This window comes from Strongylocentrotus purpuratus, unplaced genomic scaffold (genome assembly GCF_000002235.5).
Source record: "Strongylocentrotus purpuratus isolate Spur 01 unplaced genomic scaffold, Spur_5.0 spur5_scaffold_1, whole genome shotgun sequence".
Classification (NCBI taxonomy): Eukaryota; Metazoa; Echinodermata; class Echinoidea; order Camarodonta; family Strongylocentrotidae; genus Strongylocentrotus; species Strongylocentrotus purpuratus.
In genome coordinates, this window is record NW_022145594.1 from 7,305,648 (window position 1) to 7,333,507 (window position 27,860).

The window sequence follows — 27,860 nt, forward strand, 5'->3', positions numbered from 1 at the left end:
TCCCGACTCCATTCCCTCTCTGTCCTTTTATTTTAGCTAGTCTCTCTCTCTCTCTCTCTCTCTCCCTCCTTCCTTATCTCTCTGCCCCACCCTCTCCCTCCCTATCTCTCGCTCTCTCCCTCTATCTCTCTCTCTTTCTCTCTCTCTCTCTCTCTCCCTGTGTATCTCCCTCATCTGGCTCTTTCCACCCCTTTATTTCTCTCTTTCTCATCCCCGATAGCCACTTCCACTTTTCATTCGATCTTCTTCTTCTCCCATCTGTCTCCCTATCCTCAGGCGTGCCTGGATGATGCCTTAATTCCACTTCATCCTTCCATTGTATTATGTCTTTTCTCTCTTTAACTGCCTAACTGCCGATCTCTGGATGCCATTAGCACACATTTTGAATCTTCGAGCTTACACAATGAGGTCCTGTTTGCCCTTCTCTCTCTCTCTCTCTCTCTCTCTCTCTCTCTCTCTCTCTCTCTATGTCTCTCCATGAGTGTAGTCCCCCCCCCCCCCCTCAGCCAAGGCCGCATCAACTGCACGGTGTTTGCCACATCGGGATCACTCTCGAACTCTCTCATTCTATCGATTCTACATCTACAACCATAATAACATTATATAATTTCTTGAATATTTCAAGAACAATCTCATGATATCTTCTATCCCTTTGATTTGCCTACGTCCCACAAACTATTTACTATATTCTGAATTCTGATTCACATGTGTGTGTGGGTGACAGAGAGAGAGAGAGAGAGAGAGAGAGAGGCTGAGAGAGAGAGAGAGAGAGAGATAGAGGCTAGTCTACTACAAGGAGATAAATAATTAAACCGATTTGAATTATAAGTCCCCTGTCCGCTCCTCGCCCTTTCTCCCTTCCCTCAACCTTTCATTAGTAGTTATACTTGTCGAGTAAAATCAACCACCTCTCCCCCCCCCAAAAAAAAAAAAAAAAATCTTTCTCTCTCTCTCTCTCTCTCTCTCTCTCTCTCTCTCTCTTCAAGAAATCCCTGCATCCCATTTTCAGTCGCTCGTCTCAATCAGCATGTAGCTTGTTTCCCTGTACTTGAGATCGCAGGAAATAATCTGTCATATTGGTAATAATATTACTTCGCGAAGGTAATACTGTTTGGCACTACTCTGACACCTTAAGCCTACGCCCCTCGTCTCCGTTAAAGAGAAGGTTGAGTTCTGGTTTTAAAAGCCTATGAATAATGTGTGAGCTTCCCCATTCTTTGTATGCCATTTTGGAAGACTATCATGGCAGATATTGTCTCCTGAAAAAAGGAGTGCTCTCCAAATGCCCTCAATATATTATGACGAGAAATTTCATGGTGAAAAATTTATACAATGTGTGTGAAGTCCCTATACCCATTTGTGTGTGCAGTGCATGTCATTTTCAGTAAGACTGATTCTTTTCATTTTGGTCATTCCAAGAACTGACAATATACATTGATTCTTAGGGACTATAATACTAACCAACTGCTTCCAGACTGTTTTTTTTTTCACAACATGATTTCTTCTCAAGTACAACTTAATCTTGAAGGCTATCTAGTTTAGTATTAGAAGACTATCACTTTGAAAATCTAGTTGAGTAGGTGGGCGCATGAAAGATATATTTGAAGAAGTGTAACTTCTTCCTCCGACTCTTCTTCTTCTTCTTCTTCTTCTTCTTCTTCTTCTTCTTCTTCCATCTATACCCGGTCAATCAATTATTCATCAACCTCATTCAGACCAGACCAGCATGCACGTTTTACGTCTGATGAAAGCCTCTATATACATACGAAGACCTGGGTTTTCTCATGGGAGAAATCTGGGCACCAGGGGGCATGATTGATGGAATGTAAAGGCAAGCAAAAACAATTTTGGAAGATCATTATATCGAGGTGCCTCCACAAAGATAGAGGTGTCATAGTCGAGTGGTTTTTAACAATTGGTTGGAGATGAGAAAGTCGTGGGTTCGATTCCCGGCACACCATGTCGTTCAGCAAGACATTTTATCTAAATTGCTTCTCTCTACCAGGGTGTTACAGTAAATGGGTTCCCGTTGGAATGCGAAGGCCATTGCAACTCGCTTAGCATTTTGAACGTCTGTAAAATAGCGCGTAAAACACGAAAACAATAATAATAATGATAAATACAAAGTGCGTCGCTATTTATTTCAAACAAACTAAACAAAGTGAACGTCAGGAATCTATTCCCAGGATTTAAAAGTTCTAAATAATATATCAAAAACAAATGACATACTACTATAGTGTATTGTTCTAAAATGTATACGACACAAACCTATGCGTTTACGATTTACGCCTTCTTCCTTTTGTTAAAACTGTTATTATGCTCACTCGAATTCTCCTGTGTAATTATGTTTTTACAAATGTTTTACTTGAATATTTGTTGGTATGAAAAATGGAATGAAGGCAAATAAATGTTTACCTTGAACCATGAACTTCATTATGACAAGGGAGGTCTCATCTCCCTGCTATGACAAATTAATATTGTGTTTAATAGCCTAGAGTTGAATTTATGCTTTATTTGATCCTATTCCATGGGCGAAGTTGGGTTTAAAAATCGATGGAATCCCAGACTGCTGAATTTCGAACATCTGTTTTTAAAATCGGCATCCAACTGGAAATCACACCGTCAGTGGCTGATCGTTTTGTCTGGGTTCTTTTAGGAGAGAAAATGATCAATAATGATTCATCCGATACAAAAATAGATGAGCTCCTACATAGAGTGTTATTTTCGATCAAAAATTAAGGTTCATAATTATGAACACTGAAAGGCGGCAACGAGCGACGGCAACGAGCGACTGTTTTCAAAATGTTCATGCTGTATCTCGCTAACTATTTTTATGGATAAAGCAGTTAGGGCCTGATGTTGCATACAGCTGGACAAATATTTCCCCTGGACTATTATGACAGTGCCAGTCCTGCCATCAAGAAAGTAATGGAGTATAAAAACGCACACACACATATTCATCATCCTAGTTTCTGCATCCTCATCAAAATCCTAAGTAGAGCCATCACAATACATCATCCATATAAAAAAGTTCCCTCATCCCCGATAAGACAAGCAAAATGTTACCATGGCAACCGATAGGGGAGAAACCATTAGTGTCATCATACATAATACATAAGAGCAACACATGTTCAACCTAGCATGGTTGATACTGTGAATTTTCGCGCCAAATACCTTTGTATTTTCTTGCCGGTCCGGAGATGACATTGCTTAGATCTTGGCTGGAGGGAGCGCTGTCTCGAAAATCCATCACCATGGTTACCAGGTCCGGTCGACAAATCTTCTCCAGAGCGTGCTCTAGATAATATAAGTTATCTATATGAGACGAAGAAATGCAAGAGGGAGGGGGATAGGGATGGAGAGAGAAAGAGAGAGGGGAGTGCAGGGGAAAAGAGAAAGAGAGATCGTGGAGAGAGAGAGAGAGAGAGAGAGAGAGAGAGAGAGAGAGAGAGAGATAATGAGGGAGAGAAGAGAAAGAAAGGGAGAGAGAGAGAGAGAGAGAGAGAGGAGAGAGAGAGAAGGGGGAGGGGAGATAGAAAGGTTTGATAAGGAAACTATGAGTGTTTGTTGATCTATTGTATGCGCTTCATCAAAAGATTGACATAAAATGAAGGACATAATAAAAATTCGATCAGAATATGGCTTCCAGCTTTTGGATATGATTTGATTCGATTTTGTTTTCACGGTTACTTTTACAAGTTGCATCACAGGGTACTATATATTATACAGATATTGCATGCTCCAGCTTTCAAAATAATTATATAAAACGACAAATTCGGAACTTCCCGGGTGATGTTATATTTCATTGCAGGCCAATTAGGTTGAAATATAATTGCAATAGGAGCTTTCTTTCTTCTTCTTCTCCTCAGTTCTTTTACTACTACTACTACTACTACTTCTACTACTACTACTACTACTACTACTACTAATACTACTATAATACTACTTCTTCTTCGTCGTCGTCCTTTTCTTCTTCCCTTTCTTCTTCTTCCCTTCCTTCTACTTCCCTTTCTCCTTTCCCTTTTTTCTTCTTCTTCTTCTTTTACTTCTTCCTCCTCTTCGTCTTCTTCTTCTCCTTCTTCTCCATTAGATCAGGAAGCACCTTCAGAGCCCTACCTTGACTGAGCTGATCAATCTTTTGAAGGTAGCTGAAGAGATCCCTCTGTTTCTTGATCTTCTCCCTCGCTTCATTTGGGATGACGTCTTGGCAAGCTGCCGTGAGAGCTTTCAATTCTTCTTCTGAGATGCTCTCTCCGAGTTGTTTCATGAAATTATCGAAATCCTCTTCAATGGTCATGTCGAGAGCACGGGATCATGTAATAAGATGAAAGGTTAGGATCTGTCTGTATAAATTAGAAACCAAAAATGTGCTCTGACAGTTAAATGGCAAAATAATCATAATGATGTCACATTTGCCCCTGCGTTCCTGCCACATACTTCAAATCGTGCTACAATCGTGCTCTCCCGTTGGAATTACTGCATTGACCTACCTGAAGTTTATAAGCTGTCCGATGCAATGAAAACTACTATGTTAGATTGAAATTCACCTTTGAATCACTGATTTGCAACTTAGATTATAGTTAAATGCTCCTAATCATAGTTTTTAAGGAGCAGTGTGTACACTTCAAATACTCAAATATATTAAAATGAATGGGATATGGTCCTTTACGTCCTGGTCGTAACTTCTTGGTGTGACATGTTTTATGTATCGTATTGTAACTGCTACATGTGGAACTCATTCTAAAGTTTTATGAGTTCAAGATTTTCACGCAGCTCAAATCCGTTAAACTGATAAGATAATGCCAGCACGTAATTATTTACCGACGCTCTCCCTTTTTTAAGTGAGACATGTGCTGAATGCTTCTATTCGTTTCCGGTTGCTTAAATACGACACAGAGTCAATTGATCATTATAGGGCGTTCCCATCCCTCTGTTTAATATTTAAAACATTGTCATGAAATCTGATCATCTATCGCGCGGATCATTCATGATTTACAAAAATATCCGAAGTCTTTGAAAATTAGCAAAATGAATGTCACTTTGCTTTTAACATGTTTATGTTTGAGATGAGGGGAGAGAGAGGAGATGACCAAGAAAATAAACATCGAGAAAGCAGCAAAGTATGTTTCACTTTAGTTTCGACAGACGTCAAAAATTGTGACAGAAGGAAATATAAACAGATAGATTGATGGAGCATAACAGTCTTAAAAGAGAGTAAGATTAGAGAGAGAGAGAGAGAGAGAGAGAGAGAGAGAGAGAGAGAGAGACATGAATGAAAGAGAAAAAAAGAGAAGGGACGATGGCAGAGAGTGCGAATGAGACATGGATTGTCGGAGAGTGAGAGGGAATCAGTGCGGGAGAGACAGACAAACTAACCGAGACCGCCAAACATACAGAGATAGAAGAAAGGTAGACAGACAGACAGAGCTAAAGGGAGAAAGAGGCTTAAAGAGAGATAGAGAGAAAGATCAGAGACAGACATAGAGAGGAAGAGACAGATAGACAGAGACAGAATATGGAAGGTGAGGGATAGAGGGCAAAAAGAGAGAGCGAGAAAGAGAGACAAAGAATATGGAATGTGAGGGATAGAGAGCGAAAGAGTTAGAAAGAGAGAGAGAGAGAGAGAGAGAGAGAGAGAGAGAGAGAGAGAGAGAGAGAGAAGAGGGAGTGGGGGTGAATATAATTATATTGATCTAACACGAGAGACTCGGCCGGAGTGAAGGGGTTACATGTAATAGGCAGGTCTGGAGAATACAAGATGAGCAGTGGGCATGATAAGGAAAGCCCGAGGACGCTCTCATGCATAAATTAGAATCCGATTAAATTAAGACCTCTCCTGAGCTACCATCAGCAATGCTTGTAAGATGTAGATAGGGATGCACCCCAAACCTTGCTGGGGGTATATTTAGAACAAATTATTTTCGCTAATAAAGTTTAGCCTTTGTAAATTGGGTTATGTCGAAAGTGTCGTCCAGACGAGGAAAGCTGAAAAATAAAAGACGATCTTATGTTGTGGTCCGTCCTTGGGATAAGACCTCATTATCCATTGTGAGCTATATTCTACGTCTTTTTTAATGCCCAAACTATTGTTTTGTTTCAAAAACAGAAAACAAAATCATCATTTTAATTTCATCTGATATAGTAAAAGCATTCACACAAAAAGAAGAAAGATAATTGTGCAGGTATGTTTTTAAACGTATTTTTCAGTATTATTTTCATATTTTCACCGTCAATTTTAAATATCTAGACCCCTCCCCCATTACCACATAGACATACAATTTTCTCTTTTTCAGTATGTTCTACTGGTACTGATACTACCAGCAGTGGAGCTGGAGGTAATGAAAGAGTGAGAGAGGGGGCATACAGTGCCCTCCTATTAATGGATGTTTACATTGTCTGCACACCTGTTATTCCATACCGGAAACTATATAATCCTATTTTCCAGCTAAATTTATTTCCATATTGGTTGGACAATATACATACAACTTCATGATAGAAAAATAAGACTTAAAATTTGCGGATCTGTTATAAGCTGTAACTATTAAAAAAATATATATAAAAAAGCCACCACAACAAAGACATCATCAGCAATGTAAACTACTATTAGTGCCACTATACTACTACTACTACTACTACTACTACTACTACTACTACTACTACTACTACTACTACTACTACTACTACTTCTTCTTCTTCTACTACCACCATTACTACCTTTACTACTACTTCTACCAATAATATTTCTACCCCCAAAAACGGTTCATTTGTACAGCAATGAGTTATTACGATGAACAAATGATATAGTATTGAAACTATACAAAGCGATATTCTATCCGTCTACTGAGTTTCCTTATACCCTTTAAATCAAATTCCTTCTCGTTGCTTACAGACTGTCTCTGGTTACTACATGCTGCATAATTATATGTACATTATAATTGACAAATACCCACCCTCTACGCCACTCATTAATTGATGAGTTTAGGGAGATAAACTTTCGATGAACCTGTATGAAACCCAAAGGCATAACAAACAAAAACAACAACCCTGTCACTCTCCCCTCCTTCCACTATTGACTGTTCCTCTCCTTTTACTCCCCCTCGTTTTCTCTTCTCACTGGTCGATATCTCGATCAATTTTTGCCTAAAATAAACCACTGCGTCTTCCCTCACATACACTCCATCGTGTGCCTCATGTATTAACGTCTCTTTAACAAAACAAAAAAAGACTTACGGCGCCCCGGGCGAAATGACCGTCTTTTGCCTCGAAAGCAGAAAGGATGGCTGTCAGCATTAGATGTAGACGTATTATCGTTAAGAAATAAGTGTTGTTATTGCTTTTCTTTCTCTCGGGACAACTATATCAACGCATATAATTATCAAACGCAGCCATTGCCATAACACATATTGTACTGCATACGGATTTCCGAAAAAAATTATAATCTTGTGCATGTGAAAACATGGGGATTATGCGAGAATAAAGAGATTAATGCCATGCATGTGTCATTAAGCTGAACGAACAATTACATTACCTGCACATGGCACATGGCACGTAATGGTGTGGTTAAATTGTTAGATTACAGAATGGTAATCTATCACATATTTTTATAATAACACAAAGATCGCATATGTAAGGAGATAGAGAAAAAAACAAATGGAAAGGAAAGAGAGAAATACAAAAAGAGAGGAATGAAGACATAATTAATCAATTGAATAAATGAAGAGAGTGATGACAAATGAAAGAAAGAAAGAAAGAGGGAGGGGGAGTTAGGACCTGGAACTTGATTGTTCTAGTGTCACAACTTTGGTAAGGATAGAAATTTTAGAAGAAATGTACAAGGGTGAAGGTTAGCAATTTGCAAGTTCTCTTTCAAACTCATTCAGTGGTAGGTCTATTCATAAAATATGACAGAGCAGGCTTTATCATCGGTCACTTTGTTTTACAAGTATTTATTGGTTCAGAATTAAACAAAAAGAATAATACAATAATATCTATTTAATAAATGATAATACGAGAAAGAAGGTAATTGAGGAGAGGAGAAATGATTTCTGTTTACTGGGGTGGATGTTAGAGGCGAGATGATGACTATATATGAAATATGTAATACGATCGACGATTTCTGGCATAAACACTTCAGATTACGAGGATTAGTAAGGATTTTGGTTTGGCAGAAATGTCAAACATACCAAGGATGAGATCAGATGAAAACAACATTAACAAATAACAATACAGAGAGAGAGAATGAGAAAGCGAGGGGGAGAGAAGAGGAGATGAATAGGAAAGATGAACCGGATAAACGGACACATAAAGAGAGACATAGAGGGGAGAGAGGGGAGAGACAGACATAGATGAGAGTATAGATCGCGACTTCGTATCATTCTGTCCGAACATCTTATAAACAACGTTTACACAAGAAAAAGATAAAGTGACAGGGAAATAGTTGGGAGACAGCGAGAAAAGAGAGGAGAGAGACAAACCTGATCAGGAGAGCCAGAGACAGAGACAGACTCAGATCTATTCAAGTAGATATATATATATAGAGAGAGAGAGAGAGAGAGAGAGAGAGAGAGGGGGGGGGGGGTTCTAGTGTGCCTACAGGGGCAGAGGGACATGTGCCCTGGGCGGCAAAACATAAACAGTATAGCTGCACAACACTTGAAAAGAAAGAGGGCGTAAACAGAGTAAATGGAAGAAAGAGTTTAGGCAATATTATGATCCGTAATCATCCTTATACGCAAGAGAAAATGCATGAGAAATAGAGGCTTTGGATTATTTGCTGCCCACAAGAGGATATAGTTTATGATAAGGAATCAATATCTGTACTTCTCGTTGCTTTGTTTCCTATTATTATTATGGGGGGATATTGGGCCCTCAATATACTTGAGTGTATAAAATGGCAAAAATGGCACTTGCAAAGGTTCATCTTTCGGATACCTTGCTAAATTCCTTGACTATTCCCATGAGAGGTCATTAACTTTGCACCATAATTATGTGAAGAAGAAGTGAACATAAAACTGCTTAACCCGCTAAACAAAATTCAAAATGAAAGTCGGGAGGGGGCTAGAGGGCTGCAGAACAATACAGTATAAATAGTATCACCTTGTATATGGGCAATGAGTGATTGGGATGATCAAGGTTATAGGTAGAATTGAGGAGTGAGGTGGAAGGTATTAGTAAGGAGAGAAAGGAAGAGAGAGAGAGAGGGGGAGATGATAGAAGAGATAAAGAGACTTTGGCACACTCACACATACACTGTTGGTCATAATGGTGGAATATTTTTTTTTACCCCAATTTATTGAATGATTTTGACAATGATTTATTCCTAATAGATCTAAGTAATAGTATACATTCTCAGATTTTATTGAATGACAATTGGGGAGTGTTTGTTTTGCGTGACTGCTAAAGCATGTGTGTGCTACTATGCTAATCAACTAGGGAACCTACGTCCATAAGTCATAACTGACAGTAATGGGGATTAATACCTCATAAAAGGGCACTAATATAGCACATCGACACGGTTTTGATGCTGGGGGCTCACAGTAACGAGGACATTGCTGAGCCAATGAATCATGACTGTACGCAGCGGTTGCTAGGGTACGTTGACGCCCCCACAAAAACAAAAAACAAAGAAAATGCAATAATTTTTCAATAATTCATTGCATCTTCCCCCAGTCCCCTACAGGAAAAATTCCTATGTAGGGCCATGCATTATGGTTCAAGGCAAGCCCACATAGAAGATTTTTGTTATGTTGGGGGTCAGGGCAAAATGCAATTAATTACTGAAAAATTATTGCATTTTCTTTGTTTTTTTGTTTTTGTGGGGGCGTCGACGTACCCTAGCGCCCGCTGCGTACAGTCATGATTCATTGGCTCAGCAATGGCCTCGTTACTGTGAGCCCTCAGGATCAAAACCGTGTCGATTTGCTATATTAGTGCCCTTTTATAAGGTTTTAAATCCCCATTACTGCAGTTATGACTTAAGGACGTAGGTCCCCTAGTTGATTAGCATTGAAGCACACACATGCTTTAGCAGTCACACAAAACAAATACACTACCCAATTGTCATTCAATAAGATATGAGAATGTATACTATCATCTAGATCTATTAGGAATAAATCATTGTCAAAATCATTCAATTAATTGGGGTAAAAAATAATTATTTCACCATTATGACCAACAGTGTAGACAGAGTTACATATACAGAACGATGACAGAAAGGTAGCAAATGATGACGTCATAATCATGCTCCTCTCAAGCTCAGTTTCTAATGGATAATGTGTCCAGCATGCCCCAGTTGTTTATCACGTCTAGGTTCAAGCGCATAATTACCAGTCACTCTCTCAGCTGTCCAAGTCCGTTGGGATTTACCCCGTAATTCTAAAAAGATGGTAAAGTCATTCTTATGTTCTCAACGGAGTTTGTTTGTTTTATGTGCTTCACATAAGACCAATTAGGTGATTACTGCAGAGACGTGTTCTTCAGAAGGAGATTCCAGCGGGTGACAGAGACCTGCATCCTCGGGTATGAGGGGTGTGATATAGATGAGGCATGTATAGGCGGATCGGGAAGAGAACATATCGGCTTTTTTTAGAAGGAGGAGACTTCATGAAAGCTAGTCGATACCCCGGCTACGCTTCCCAGTAATGTTACAATTTCGTGCTTTTTAAAATAAATTCGCCTCGTCCCTATTTTGATTATCCTGTATCTTCCAATATAAATTCGATACTCTTACAATTCAAAAGGGCCCTCACTGAGCACATCATTAAACATGATTATGCAAACTTCTCAATAATAGCCGTCCTCTACCCAGGATTCCAATGATCGCGCTAGAGGTGCAAAGTTGCCCTCCTCCGAGGCACCTGGTCGCTCCTTAATACCCCAAGGTATCTGGACACTTTCTGCGCACTCTCTTTTCAATGTAGCTTCACATTCTTCCGATTCAACATGATTTCAGCCCTCCCATACTAAATGCATGATTACAACTAACAAATTTCAAAATTGCTCCTTTCTTTTTGAAGATGTTCTGAAGCTTTTACCCTTGACAGCTATCAATCTTCAAGATGGTTTCAGTGGGTCCAGGGAATTCATTAAGAAATATCTTTGTTAAACATTCATAGCTATTTCAAAGGAATATGGATAACTACAAAATGAATTCCATAAGGAAGTAAAGAATCTCAGGTCTCAGGGGAACAAACAATAAACAATTATCTTTAATACTGATCATGTCATTAATATAATCAATGCACAATTCAGGATAAAAGGCTTCTCCTATCAAGGATACCGGTCACTGAGGGGTAGAGGTGGACGGTCGCCCATCCCCCCCCCCCCCTCCACCCCTTCCCTCCCGGCATCCTTACTCCTGGACACTTCACACTTTCTAGTTAATGTAGCTTAACATTCTGCCAACACTCAAAGTATAAGACATTGCTAGACGTAAGGTAAGATGTGACCTTGGAGCAATTTGAGAATAGAGGCAATGTTAAAGGGGTCATGCTTAACATGAATCATGTTCTAGCACTGTCGCATAGGGCAGACATGATCATCAGACATGGTTCTTTTTCCCGCTGTAATCTCACTAGTCCCTGCATGACTACATGAAATTATGCACCTGGCTTCGAAACGTGACGGCATGAAATACAAAGAAAGGATAAAAATGATGCCGGGTTATATGATATTATTATCAGTAGATGGATATTAACAGGACTGGAACTAATTCCTTGCCATGGATTAATACACAGTCATGTACACATTCTGGCAGTGTCTAATTAAATGATCAAATGAAACATGAAATAATTTGATTAAAGTCTATAACGAAAAGCCTAATGAATAATGACCAACATAAATCCACCAGATACTCTGTGGCACGTGCGATCCTTGAGATAATAATTAGATGAAGAATTGGGTCTGCCATCAGCGTCGTGGAATAGACTCCTTAATAATTATAGGAGTGTAGGGGAGGGGTGGTGGTGGTAGGCGTCTCCAACGCTCAAGGAATAGTTTGAAGCTAACTAATAGTAAATATTCGAGCAAGCATCATCTCATATTCGGGTAGCGAGCCGGTCTTTTGGTAATAATTATATCTCACTTTAATAATGCGTTTCAATAATAAAATTCCTGTACCAAGGCCACCGCCAACAACTTCAAAACTTTAAAGTCTCATCTTACGCTCGCTCGCTTCGCTCGCTCTTTTTGGCGACTTAAAAAACCGCAAAGTTGAAGTTCGGTCAAGGGACTAGTTCTATGGCAAGATGTATCCGCATGCCTATTACACTAACGTGTTCTATTTTTTCTGCACATAAATACGTTTTGATTGAAATAACGATAAATTACATGTTAGCGAGTTATTTAGTTACAGTACTAGAAATGACTTTATATGCTTTGCGATATGATGTAATATCCACACATTTCATTACGTGTGTAGGTACGTAAGAGGAATGAGAATTCGCTTTCCCTTCAAGATCCGAGTTCAACCGTTTATATACAAATAATGATACACATTTTTTTTTTCATTTGGTGTTACATGCAATATATAAACAAAGCATTGGTTCATGTGCTGAGAGCCAGAAGGGCGTTAACATGTAAAGTAGGTGGGTAAAACCGATTGGAATAGACCTGTCCACTAATATATTTAAATTCATGAACGTTTCCTTCCCAAACCTTTGGTATTATTCACCTCCTTGCATAATGGCATCTCTATGGTTGGAGTTCACTTGCATACACTATCTGCTGCTATATCGGGCAAGGCTATGGCAAGCTTTAGGGTCAAGAGCAACTTCAATATGCCTATAATTAGAACACAAATCTCGACTAAATCTGTCTCCAGTATTGATTGATGATGATTAGTGATTAACCATTACTTATTTGATTTACTTTTTCATTTTCGTATGATCCATCTTATTCCTGTTCTTTTGTTGATAGTGCAGATGCTTTTGTGTGATTTCTTTCATTTGTTTTCTTTCTAAACAAATTCGCGTGGAGCATTTGAATTCAACTAGTAATACTATTATTTGTATTATTATTATCATTATTATCATCATCATGATAGATTCAAGAATATATAGTGAACAGTTCTGTCTTCCATATCTTATTAAAAGCTTCTATTAAACACAATATCTCGGTACCTATCTCTTTACATTGCTTACATGAAATCGATCTCACTGTTCATATTTTATTCGCTAGCGGAAATCATTTTATCGTTTCCAAGTTTGTCGGACGGATGCGAAATCTAGGAAATCCTCTATGTGAGCCTGTCGGATACCGTATGAATAATTTAAAGGTTTGAATAAAAACAGAGTTCTCCGTTGTATTTTACAATATGCCTGTATACGGCTCATTGTACTTCATTTATTATCCATTGCAGGAAACGCCCAGGTATATTGCGATGATAATGTTATTCGCGCGGTTTCCGTTACAAGGAAAGCTGAAGGCCCTGGGAAATACATGCTCAAGGTGCTACTTAAAGGGAGTGTGAAACACTGTTAAACATGGTGATGATAATACAGAGCATTTATCATGCCTTATGGCGCCTATGTCGGTCTTAGATTATCTGTAGAAGCTGCTGTGCAAATAAAAAGATAAAAAGAAAAAGAGAAGAAGAAAGAATCCGAGACAGATTTTGCTCCTCTCTCCATAATTTCCAAAGAGACTTGGGGGTACAGATGCCATGTTAATATTTCAAATTTATTTTGAAAACGTGTTCCTTCCTTTTTTCGAAACCTCTTTTGTATAACATCTATTTTTCTGAAGAAAAGCATATGACCCAGTATCCTGAACTACTTCCGGGTACACGACGTTCACATCTGACAGAGATCATCACCTAACCATCTCGGCTTCGAGCTACAAAATCTTGTAAACAAATGCATATAAAAACAAACAAACAAACACCTGGATCTATCGTGTATAAGGTAAACATTGGTAAGCGAATATCACTTGTGAATAATACAAATAAACACTTGATCTACAGGAAACAGTACTTAAAGGGTAAAATAGTTTGATACAGGACAAGAAGGGAATTTACTCTATGAAAATGTTAAAAATTATATTGAAGTGTTTTTTCTGACTCTCAATAGATCTTATTTAAATCGAAGAATAAAGATTTATCTAATATCTTTCTTAAAGAAAATGTCGAATGAAACGTTTTTGAAGCATCCAATTCACATCGTTTTTATCTTTATCAACAGAAATAGAAATAAAGAATCGGAACATATTCCTAAAATAAAATAGTCATTTTGTGACGTGCTTTGGCAATAATGGACCACTATCCTAATGTATACCGAATACAATGCTTCATTTTTATGACTGCTTTCCCAAATGGCTATGTTTTTTCCTTATTCGAATAGAGAAAGATACATGTGGTTTATGCATCTCCAATATGGCCTTCACAATTTTCAAGGAAAATTGCAAGTAGTCTAGACAAGTCATCAAAAGCCTCATTAAATCGTTCATTAGTCGATGCTCTTTCTCAATGCTGACCTTCCATTCCCCCCTTTTCTATATTTTGCTTGTACAGTGTGTATTGTGAAAAGGGAAGAAAAAAATCCAATATTTTACTTTGACATCTTTTATTGTTTTCATGGAAGTAAAAAATCTATTATAATTAGACAATTTGTTTTTGGTTTTAGGATAACTCCTTTCCTAGTTTTAGAAGAAATACAATATCCATTTCCCGGTTTCTTGGAAAAGACCGGGCAAATGATAATCCTATTGTTATAGTCCTTCAATATATTTGTTTAAGAGAAAAAAGAAACAACGAAAATGAGATATACAGGGCGAGAGAGAGAGAAGAACAGAGAAATGGATACATAACAAAATGGAGATAGTGAGAGGGAAGGGAAAAGGAAGAGGGAGAGAGAGAGAGAGAGAGAGAGAAAGAGAGCCCGCTAAAGACTGGATAAGATGTAAACAGTAATTGGATGACAGAACGAGAAAGAGAGAGACGGGAAAAAAGCGAGAGAAGAGAAGTGATTTATAAGACCGATCTAGAAACGGGGGCATAGAGTCGGTAGCCTCATTTACTTATTGCAGATTTTTTTCATGAACACATTGTAGACCAATTGATTATCTGACAAAACAATATTATTAAACAAATATTTTAATAATAAAAAGATTTGAAAAATAAATTATGCATTATCACATTTGAATGTACAAATAATTAAAATCTAAATCGATATTTATCTTTTACCTCTTTGTGAAATTATATCATATATATTCTTCATGAATTTTCAATATGTTTTTTAAAAGATTTTCTTACAGATTCATTCATTGTCTTTCAAGTGATTACCTAATTAGAATGGGCCTTCAAAAATCATGCATCTTTTCAGACAATAATCATCAATTACATGGCTGTGAACTTAGCCTTTGTGAAATGGTGACAAAAAATGAATTATAGGCCTAAGATATTGTACGTTGAAAATAAAAATGTTTTTGAAATAGCTTTATGAAGTAGACGAGGAATATGAACAGAAGGAGAGTCTATATTTTGTCAAGATAAAGACGACATAAAAGGGATTAGAGTGGAAAATGTGGACTCATATCTTGCCAAGGGACGTAAGTGCGGGGCTGAGATTCGAACCCTCAACACTAGGATTGAGAGTCAAGTGATTGGTCCACTATACCACGTCTCCTGATGAGGCGGTGACAGCTATAACTTTATGCTTCGAATATTAATGCTCTATTTTAGATCAACCAGTTAACTAGGTTAATTCCTACACTGCCAATGCAAATCCATAACGTGACGGTAATCTGTAGAATGGTTGCGAGACGTTGTCACATAATTCTCGTCTCTACGGATTATAAACATTACTATACCTACAGTGAGTTTAGACAAGAATATATTACGACGTTAGAACATGATTACTTTAAGAAAGAAGGGGAGAGAAAAAGAGAATGGGAGAGAAAGAAAGAGGGGGAGAGAATGAGAGAGAGAGAGAGTGAGAGAACGAAGGGAGAATGAGAGAGAGAGAGAAAGGAAGAGGGTGGGTATGTGGGTGTTTGTGCGCGCGCATGTGTGCGTGCATTTGCGTGTAAGAGAGAGAGAGAGAGAGAGAGAGAGAGAAGGGTAAGATTACATGGTGTTAAGATAATATCAGGTCTAAAACATGCAGTTGTATATACACGATTTATACCATTCATGTTAAAATGAGTTACCAGAGCAACATAAAGTCACATAATACTGTTTGCCCTGATGTAAAATAGCAAGGTGTAACTAATGTATTGATCTTCCTTACATCACATGAGGACACAACATGTAACATGTATATCATAATTATACAGAGTAATCAATGTTTAGAAGAGGTTCACATATGGTCTGTCGAGATTCAAAAGGCAGTTAACCTTAACTGGAATGCTCCCCAGGGAGTGGAGATTGTGCACACATTGTGTGCGAGCAAGCACTGAATCCAATGACCGGAGTAATAGTATATTTTCAAAGCGCTTAGAGACATTTGTATTAAGCGCTATATAAAAATTAAAGATTACAAATTATTATTATTATTATTATGATTATTATTATTATTATTATTATTCTTATTATTATTATTATTATTATTATTATTATTATTATTATTAACTCATATGCCTTTACAAAGAGCTAACACCCTTTTGGCTCTCTGGCTGTACTACACACTGAACGTGTTCATACGAATCGCTCGGGAAGGATGTTAAAGCACGGAAAAGGGAAAATGAGTTAGCCATCTGAACTGATGGTTTAATGAATCTCATTAAATCCACGCCTGCAATCAATCATGTCTATTCGCATGGGTTTTGAGCTTTAATCATGCATACGAATAGGACGGAGGAGCAATAAAACACTGGTCTTTACCCTCCATGACCATGCATATGTGGGACTACAAAAAGGTTTTTTCTTTCTCTTCTATAATGCTATAACATGACGCATGAGAACAAGGTGTAGACTAAAAGACGCTTCCTTTACAAATCTGCTGATGGATAGGACCTGGTGCTTAGATTCTTTTAAAAAAAAGGGTTTTCTTTTCTTTTCCTTTTAATAATATATGCGATCTGATTTTAATCCGACTGGAAAGCTACCGATTAGTTATAGGTCAACTCCACCAAACACGAAATCTTTATAACGCTTTCGCAAACCGCCATGAATACGTAACTCTGTTTGGCCTGTTTTTTAATGAAAACACAGCAAATACTTTCGCAAAGGGTTGTGCCAAACCAAATAAATATTTATAATTATAGTTCAAGCCTGTCTCAATGGTGTCAGAGGATGAAGACATTTCCATTTCATTCACTCCTTTTTAAATTCAGATTTTTGTTTGTAATGCAAAATAATCTAATCATACATTTATAGTATATGTATTAAAGTGGGAGTATCGTCGATTTCTGAAAGTAACAACAGATTCAGGACATAATGTAAAAAATAAATCTGATACAATTTTTATACGACGTAATGTAATAGACAAGTGTCAAGAAAAGGGAGAAAATCGAGACAATAACATGAAGTTTTAATTAATTTTACTAAATCTTGTATTAATAAATTCATTAGTATTATGCAAATAAACCTGGTACAAATAAGCAGACGTACGGAGCAGGGTCGTGTTAATCAGTCTTCTGACTGCTATCTAATCTACAGAACTTTTCCCTTAAGGTACTTTGGAAAACAGATTACGCTCAGGGTTTTTATTGTATATATTATTCATCGTGCAATCAAGAGTCATATCCCCTGTAATATGTTTATCAACCAGATTGTAAAATGACTTCAAATGACTTCAAAGAAAAGGGAAAAAAAGAGAATTCGCTTTCAGATGAACCTTCATTTTTCATTGAAAGAGACCGGAAATTAAAGTAATCTTCATGCCTATCAAGATTATTGCTTTCTACATAGTCGTGTAAATATAGACAACATCTTCTCATTCTTTGAAAATCTGATGTTTTACTTTGAAAACAATTTTGAAAAAAGTTCGTTAATGTTGGTTTTTCGTGAGCATGTTTGGATCAGTTCACTAGAGGAAAAGAAGAATCGATATTTATTATACGGTAAAGTGTATGCTGTTATGATACTAAATATGAAACGTATGTGTATAGTATCCGGTTATTCAAAAAATAGATTAAGGGGTCGGGGATCCTTTTGTCAGAAAGTTGCTTGACGAAGCATGTTGAATGGGATCTTAAAGGTTGTCGAGAAACCAGGTCGAATGCAATCTAAATGTCCTATGGAAACCACGTTCTGATTAAATAATACGTCAATACGATTGAAAATGACGGTTACTGAAATTGCCTTGTGATTATTTTTCGAACGTCTTTGCGATCGTGATCATTATGAAAAAAGAGAGCAAAAAAATGTGATATTGACTGGAAAAAAGCAGAGTGGGGCAGCATACCCAATACAGGGATCCAACCATTGGACTGATTGGTTACGATGTTAAGATAATTTTCCTTTTTTCTTTGCCTCATCAGAGGATTTATTAAGTATACATGGTTACATTCAAAGATACAATACTACAAATCAAATTTACATAATCACAAAAGCATCATTATTGGCATAACAAAGAATTGAAATTAAGTTTGTTTTGCAAAGCAATTGAATCATTATTTACATAAAAATTATACTGATAGTTTTGTTTCCCTTTCCTTTTTTTTTCTTTCTTAAATAACATCTAATAATAATAATAATGACAATAATAATTTGTTCTTTTATAGCGCATTTCACGTCTGTTGACATTTCAATGCGCTTTACAATTTCACAATATACATAATTCGTCCTTGTTTTCACGAAGTGACGGTAGTGAGGAAAATCGTAACGCAAAGTGAATGCAATTTTTTTTCACTACCGTCACTTCGTGAAAACAGCGACGAATTATTTAAAGTATAACACGATCATAAAAGGAAGATGCAACAAAAACAGATCTTTTGGTAAAAGCTTTCTGGTCATATTTATGTTTGACTATACTTTCCAATCTTTTTATTATTTCTCTGTGGAAAATTTGTTTAGAAGCAACTTTTCTCTTGTCAATCCCAGTCATATTTCGATTAACAATCAATTTATAAATGGTCCAAAATGTTATAGTAAAGATGATGAGAGTTAGTAACAGTGGCGTAGCGTTGGTTCATCCATTGAGGGGGCTACTGGGAAGATGGGGGATCTTACTAAATGGTTCAGGCATCTTTTGTTTTCGTCCTATCCCCTTTCCTTTTCTCTCTTTTCTCGTTTTTTATTTATTTTCATTTTATCCAATAGCCAATGTCTTGCACAAACAATGAACCTATGGCAATCAATCAATCTCCAATTTCCGCTTTCGTACTTAGATATGAAAGTACTAGGACAAATATCCCGTAATTAATAGAGATGAACAAAAAAAAAATTACAAAGTGGTAAATCTGATCTTGTCATGGAGGGGGGGGGGGGGGGGATCCTATATGTTACATGTATTTGGGTCCAATTCCAAACGTTCCTTTCAAGCAAATTTTAATGAATGTCATGATTTTCAACCTTGCAATAAATCCCTCACCTAAACAGAAAAATCACTCGTGATTCGTTCTGAGTTGAAAATCTGTCAGGGGAAAACTGCTCCCCCCCCCTCTCCTTTCAAATTCGCCATTGACTTTTATCCTTTCGATAGGCATAAAGTAAAATACATTCACGTGTTATTCTGTATCCACATAGTCTACTGTGTATCAGGTTTGAGTACAAAGTCTGTTTCAGCGATTCTAGTTTGCCTCAATTTCTTTGCAATTTTCCGCCACAAGGTCTAATTAAGGTGCATTATTGTTTGAAAGCCATTAATTCAATTTCTCTGAGGCAATACACAATATGTGAAAAATGCTCGCGACGACAAATACATGTACGATGGGCAAAAAAAGATCATTGTGCATCTGCGACCCGGTTATCTAACAACCGTTGTGATGGTCATTCTGCATTGGACCGAATGCGTCCTACAGATAGATACAGTTATATAATTATGTTTGTGCCTCACCTAACTGTAATTTTCAAATAAATCGCTTTCGCTTCATATAATGAGGGCAGAATCAGCTGAAATCTGTAGAAAGATGTAATAAAGCGAGTGTTTTAGACATGATTATAAACCTCATGCAGCTTAAAGAGAATGCTGGCTTTTGGAAAGGGTAAAAAAAAAATCATATGTGAGTTTTTCTTTTTCTCTAGTTAGTTTAGAAGAATATTCAAAAGAGAAAATATACCCTGAAAAGATAACCTTTTCAATACTCAAAATCTGACAAGTACCTCGTAAGAATTCCCCGTTATTTGTGGTTCTTTGTAAACTGTACGTGTCTCTTCCTTTTGACGATTCCGAAACCTCACTGTATCTACAAATACTTAAGTTTTAGATGATATAACTTTTCCAATCGCTTCAGCATATTTTATTCTCACACTGCAGTCGAATAACCAGAATTATAATTTAATTTAAAAATATTTAGAAAAGCCTTGTGCGTCATCTATTAAAATGTACGGATATGGCAATGCCATATTACGTTTACTTTTATAGCGCATTCAAAGTCAAGTATATTGCTAAGTATATGAACATTGTTTATTTTTTTCTTCATAATAAGTTTCAATTTAATTCAATTACGTTATTTAACACAAGACTATATCATTGTTATAACTTCCGAAGCCTATGACCTACAAGCCTTTCTTTCTCTTTAGGCTCTATCATATTTCTTCCTTTATTTAACTTAGTCTTAATGTATTATTCTTTTTGTTTGTATAAATGCATCCAAAAATGATTACAAAAATGTAACATGCCAAATGTAATGATGTATTTTACAAGATGTGAAATATGAAAATAAACTGAAACTGAAACTGAAACTGAAAGTATTATTTACGAATATTGAGGAAAGAAGAGTCTGAAACGGCAAATGGGGAAGGGAGCTGGACAGGTCGCATCATTTCCTTTATTGTTCAGAAACTTAAAAAGGAAAATATTTTGCAAAAAGGATACTTTGGGGAAATTCGACTATTTGAGAAATTTTCGAAAGCGCAGGCCTTTGCTTTTTTGAGTCTTTGCATTGACTAAAGAGGAGGTAGACTGAGTTTCAACATTTAATTCAGAAGACTTTGTATTTCAATAATCTTTTCTTCAATATGGAAAAATACAATTTATTACCTAACCACAACGTGTTTATAATTTATACAGGACATTAGATTACGGTGATGTTATACTCCTAGCAAATTTTATACTATGAATCACATTAGTGAGGGGAGAATTGTGAAATTATGTGACACTTTTAAATTCATTGTTTTTATACTAGTAAAATGGAGAGGGGGAAAGAAGGACAGTAAGTACATGATAAATTCAAAGAAAGAGAGAGAGAAAGAATAAATAAACACAAATCTTTCTATTGCAAATACAAATGTAAGAGATAGTGCCCTGGTGTGTGTGTGTGTGTGTGTGTGTGTGTGCGTGTGTGGTTGTGTGTATGTGTGTGTGTTTGTGTATGTGTGTGTTGGGGTTGGAAATGGATACAAGAGAGATAGAGAGAGGTGGTAGAACAGAGGAACAAAATTAAGGTTTAAGGGATGAGACATGAAGTGATTATGAGCAGAGAGAGGGGAAGGGAAGAGGAACAGAAAGTGGGAGAGCTGGAGAAGGGTTTGGGGGGGGGGGGGAATAACTAACATTTACAAAAAGAAGCACCTGGTGAAAAGGGATGAGAGGGAGAAAAAAAGACAAACACACACGCACAGACAGAGAGAGAAAGAGATGAAGAGAGGGAGAGGGGTAGAAAGAGGGGAGATAATCGGTGGCAGGAGGTGTAAGAGATACTGTCCCGGCGGGGGTGAGTGGGGGCGGGGGGGGGGGGGGGGGAGGGGTAATGACGGCTCTCTCTGCTCCAGTTCTGGCAACAGGAGGGGACAAGGATGTCCTCATCATCCTGCCTGTCATAACGTCTTTTTTGAGAGAGAAATAAACGGATCATGTTTCAATTCATAACCACCGCGCTATGTAACACAAGTAGCTGACAGACATCATAAATAGATCTTATTTCATCTGCCTCCAAAACGCACTCTCTCCCTCTGTCCCCCTCTCTCTCCGGGCAAATGAGCACCATTCCAAGCGAAACTTCACTTTCGGAGGCTAGTAACTAGAGCCTCATCTGACGCACGAATGTGATATTTACATTAAGAAATACAACCCTTCTGTACGTGATAATAATTTCCAATTTCAACATTCAATTTAGATAATTTCATAATTATACTGGAATACTGGTTGAAAATCGTCAGATCGACAAGCACAGAGGCCACATTAAGCTAGGAACTAAACGCCTCATTCGTGCTGCAGATGGCACGATATTTAAGAACTGAGTATCTTTAACTAAGCTTATCCAGATTAAGACATTTATACCTTCTTGATACAAACGAGCGTCTCGAATTGATATCTGAAGTTGTAACACCTATATTGTGGCAAAAACATACTCATAAATAAAGTTCTACGCTAAATGTTACAACTCCAAGATCTCTGACATAGAGTTAACGTTAGATTCAGTCATCACGGAAGAAAATCCAAATAAAATGTATTTAGACAGACAGACACACTAACTATAATTATATTGCATCAGTATATCATGAGAAATAGAGAGATTTAATTTGATGTATGAAACGAAATGACGTATTCCTGACTAAACGAAATCTTACTCCTGCATGTGTATATACAACATTTTAATTTCTGCTCCATTTAAAGTGTGATGATTATTATATTGGAATATTAAATTTATGTTTTCTTTAAAGTAACATCGCCTTTGCTCTTGCACAAGATCACCGAACCATGTCTGCCCGGACTGACTCATAAGGCATGAAATATTGCACCGAGGAGCACAGTTTGAGCGTCATGAGGTGTATATAAGGGCACCCAGACTAATAATCCCGTAATTTCTTCCACTGTAAAAAGATACTTCTTTTTCTAAATTCACCAATTTTTCCTTGAAACACTGGTACTAAATTCTTCCACAAAAAAAATTGAATAATGGCAAATCCTTTTAGCGATGGAGCAAACAATTATAGATAGTATTCTAGTATTTCAAACATAATTCATATATCTTTAATTTCATTTTAATGCATTGAATTCAGTGAACTTAAGATTTAAAAAAAAATTGAATAATGGCAAATCCTTTTAGCGATGGAGCAAACACACATATAGATAGTATTCTGGTATTTCAAACATAATTCATATATCTTTAATTTCATTTTAATGCATTGAATTCAGTGAACTTAAGATAAAAAAGGATTAACAAAAAATATAGTTTAATTGAACACGAATAATGAGAGGTGTATCTCAAAGTAATACAACGTCTACAGTCGTTTCACAAAAGAATGAAATTCATATTAACTCTGAATAAGGAACGTTAATGTGATAGTACTGTAGTATAGAGTTGATGTATTCTACGACCATACCCGGTACGATACTCCCTGGCACAACGGATTCGTCTTCCAAACATATTATTTATAAGCTTCTAAATTTAATTTATAATCATTTACATCTGCATTTATACATTCAAACAAAGCAATGGCAACATAAAGAAGCCTTACAATCATTGCATTCACATCTACTTGTGTCATTGATTCATTAAAACCTGAACAGAATTGAGAATTGAAGTGATATGTTTTAAAGATTCTAAATTGTATTACTGTATATGAGGAGCTTTTTGAAAAAGGCAGTCTTCATAATGGTAAGCCCCTCTTCAGAAAATGAAATGAATCAATAAAGCTTACGAAATTATTTCATTTAATAATCAGCAGTACAAGACTGTTGTATTAGCACGATCGCACAGGCCCTCGAGAAATCGAGTGTCACGTTACTATCATAATATCTTGACGAAAGAAAGCATGCTCCGATGATTATTTTTATAATGAGCTTAAGTCTTAACGACCCCTCCCCTCTCCCCCTTTCCAAATTAAGTGTGAAGAATTTTATCTATTTTACCCAAGTTCGACATCGTGTTTTCATATACTAAAATATCAAATAATGTTAATTTTTCTTATAAAGTCCAAATATGTAAAACATATACTAGTCTTTTATATTAAGATTCAAATTTAAGAGAAATGATTGCTATTCCTGTGCATCTGTTTCCTCAATCCCGTAATTGCACGTCTAGTCATAGGCAAACACAAAATAAGACTATGGTTAGCTGGGCCCACAGACGAATGCGTTCTTCAATAATCTAATAACGATTGTAGATATAGTGACACAGTGCAGGGTAATGGTACAGATGCTATGTCTATACGCGACTCGTAGTTTTAAACTTGAATGTTTGCGAAACCTCGAAATTATAAACAACGATCCACTTATGATGGCGAGAGTTCACACGGGACCGCAACAACGAGTATTCAAAGTTTTAAACTCCAAGCCGAGCAGGCATTCAGATTAAGTTAAACTCTTCTGCCGTGGTTAATCTACAAGCTGGCGTAACCATTTTAGTCCGAACAGCACATTACCCCAGCGAGTCGTTTTTCTCGCTAACCCCAAGATCTTTCATGGTTTACAACGTCGAGTTAACTTTAAGTTCAGTAAGCGGGAGTTTTCTGAGAAGAAGACAACAGCGAAATTTAAAACCACGACCGAAACTTAAAGTTAAGATTCCGCCGTGTAAACCTGGTCTAATGTCCTTTTGAACAAGCATGTGCCAGACAGAAACACACGTCTAGCACCTGGGCTCTCTCGCCAGACGATCACTAAAGAATATGTCAACAAAATGTTTCCGGTGCGTTGATTGAGATCGATTTCAACGCCGATTGATGCGAAATGAAATCGGAGAAACAGGCGCCAGGCGGGGCAGGAGAAAGAAAGGCAAAGAAATAGATGGGTGGAGAAAAGGAGAGCGAGGGAGACAAAGTGGAGAAAGAAAGAGAGGGAGAGAGTGAAAGAAAGAATGAGAGAAATGGGAAAAGTGAATGAAAAAAACAGTAGAAGAAAGACAGAGAGGAAAGAAGAAAGAGAGAGCGGGATTACATTTACAATGATATAGAGAGTAGAAGATCATATGCAGGCAATACCAGAGAGAGGGGGTGGAAGATGGGAAGCTAGAGGAGGACGGAGGTGAAGCATTGATGTGTGAACTGGAAGTGGAAGAAATCGGGTGTCAGCGCTCTCGCACCATTAAAGAGCGACAGAAAATAGGGCAATGGAAAATTTAAAAGAACTAGGAAAGAACGAGAGACGATTTTATAGCAAATGAATTGTAAGAATAGGATTATAAGTGAGACAGATGAAGGGCATACCAAAGGAAGGAATTGGGTGGAAGATACAAATCGTGGAAGAAAGAACGAAAACTTTGAGAAAATCTGCAGATAATAAATATAGATGTAAGAAAAGAGATACTTCCGAATGGTCCTTGAATTCAGAGCTGTAACGTTTCAATGTTTTTTTTACACAATATCTGTCTACATTAATTTTAGGTGTTCGGAGTTCTTATTTTCTACAGTAAATTACGTGATATTATCAAAGAGTTATCAGGTCGCGTAGCTCCTATTTAACTGAGTTTTTCTCCTCCTTCAGTAATACCGCCAGACCTTCTTAGTATGTCCATGACGGAACAAGGCTGCACCTGAAGTCCCGGCTGAAGTCATACCGCACAATCACAACAGTAATACATACTTGCTATATTCAAACTTTAGTCGAAACATTAGTCCAAATACATTTCAATAATGTGCTTTGAATGAAGGGCAAATCTGTCATCACATTCCTCCAATTATTGTTTGCTTAACATCTAAAAGACAGTTATTTGCACATAAATTGAGTAATAAAGTCAATATGCATAACGATGAAATGATCAAAGATATCATTCAGCCATTCCCTTTAACGAGCGAAACATAAATTGAATTCCTGCAAACTGAGGAACACTGCACACTGCAGGTCGGGACAGAGTAATGATGAATGTGTTTCTGTTGCCAAGCAGACGAAGAATACATGAGAAGGAAAAAAACTGCATTAAATATGTCCCGAGACGAAAGGCAAATACGTAACCTATCCATTTACAGTGTGTGTCTATGAAAACGAAAATGAACAGTCTTTTACCGTGCAACAATCTATCCATTTGTGCTGTATCGTATTGACTCATTGACTCCGTTTTCATTAGACGAGTGGACTTTAGATTGCAGATAATTATATTCTCTTAATGATTTTCTATATCAAATAAAAATTAATACACGATATGAACGATACAAAGCAGATCTTACGATAGAGATAAATAATGTAGACATATGTACGTGTATTAATTAAAAAGAGTGTTCAACATAATACAAACTGCAGGGTAATTGTATATGTATCAATTTGTGATATGATCACTTTTTCTTCGAGTCTGGAACAATTTGTCTTAATTTTTAAATTCTCATTAATCACCTTGTCCCATGCAATAATTTCCACCAACCTCTAAATGTGATAAGATACTTCTCCAAATAATTTAGCATTTTCTTGAGCAATCCGTTTTAACAATTTTAACTCATTATTAAATATGCTGCCACGTGAAATATGTGACGTGGAAGGTTTTGGCATTGGTTATGATGGGTTGCATACAAACGGCTGCCACCTTATGGTAAAATTACGAGCCGCATTGTTTAGATAAAGGGTTAACATGCTCAAAATAAAATGAAATACTGACTTATTTTAGACCTACATTTAGATAACAAGGCACGTTGAGAGTGTGGGCTTTCAGAACTTCATTTGGGCTTTAAAATAACAAAGAATGACAAAGGAGCAGAGTAGGAATAGAATTGATTTTCAAGCTCTCCTTGGGGAATTCACAGTATGATGCACAAAGGGCATATTGACTCACGTGTCTGTGAGTCATCACACATTCACGTCTAGCTTTGAATAAGTTGCTGGTATTTTAATGTGCGATCGGGAATTGGCGTATGGTATGTTCCTCGACCATTTTGGTTTCCCTCTGTTCTGAAATATTCTGCTCTTTAATATTGCCTCAGTAATTAAGTGAGCGATAACGAATCCAGGACATCTTCCCCCTATACGCAGCGACCTTTTAGGCCGCTTCCCCGGAGAATCACCATGGATAGAATCCACTCCACTTACATGAGGTGTTGTTATGTCGAGGAAGCCTCTGGCAAACATTTAAGTTGTCAAGAGAAATACTTGTTTACGAATGTATGCATCAATAATCTATTACGAAACAGTTCTATATCTTCGTTTCCAATATTTCCCAATAAAGGTATTATTGATTTAAAGACTGACCCAAATACTTGACCTAAACTCAAACCCAGACCTAACGAAATATCCAAATGCAACACTGACTCTAAATATATCTCTTTAGAAATATAAGGCCCGGATCGTTGTGTCCTCAAGGCATATGTTATAGCACCTCTTTTGTGCTTGATTTGTCGGTATTAATTAATTCAACTAAACAGGTTTCGTGCCTTAATATAGTACCATAACATTTATACACACTTTTATATTTGTTTGTCATTGTTTTCTTCATAATTTTATTGAGGTCCTTCAAATGCAATTGATTTCAATTCAGAATATATATCGCGCAATTTAACATTAGAGTTTTCTGCTATAATTTTACAAAATATATGATGTTTTATTCCACCTACACCCAATATTTCGCTCATTTTCACACACATGTATCTAGGAAAAAATATGAGCAAATTATTAGTCTTTCATTCTAAAGAATGTCACATAGTTTTTGAATGATCTTATTTCTACTTTACTTTGAATATTAATTTGTCCATGCTTTCAACCTCAAAGTGCTTTCATTTTCTTAAAGTGTGATTGTAAACACTCTAGTAGTCCTTGGAATATTACTTTGTATTTTTGTAATAAACCGAATTGAACTGAATTTAATTGATTTGAATCATTAAATTTACGAGCGCCGCCCTTACATATCCTGGGAATTATTCGATTTCGTCATCCATATTTATTGAGTCATCATTTCCG

General features: G+C 36.9%; 1 protein-coding gene across 1 annotated transcript in view; it reads right to left on the minus strand.

The window, feature by feature from the left end:
• Window positions 1-27,860, minus strand: part of LOC752189 (astrocytic phosphoprotein PEA-15) — a 34,902-nt gene that overhangs the window by 2,580 nt on the left and 4,462 nt on the right. Inside the window, exons 2-3 of the mRNA XM_011677759.2 lie at window positions 4,117-4,343; window positions 3,175-3,315 (exon numbers count right to left, since the gene is read on the minus strand). Of these exons, the coding sequence (XP_011676061.1) occupies window positions 3,175-3,315; window positions 4,117-4,297 (322 nt within the window). The 5' untranslated portion in view covers window positions 4,298-4,343. The remainder of the gene's footprint in view (window positions 1-3,174; window positions 3,316-4,116; window positions 4,344-27,860) is intronic.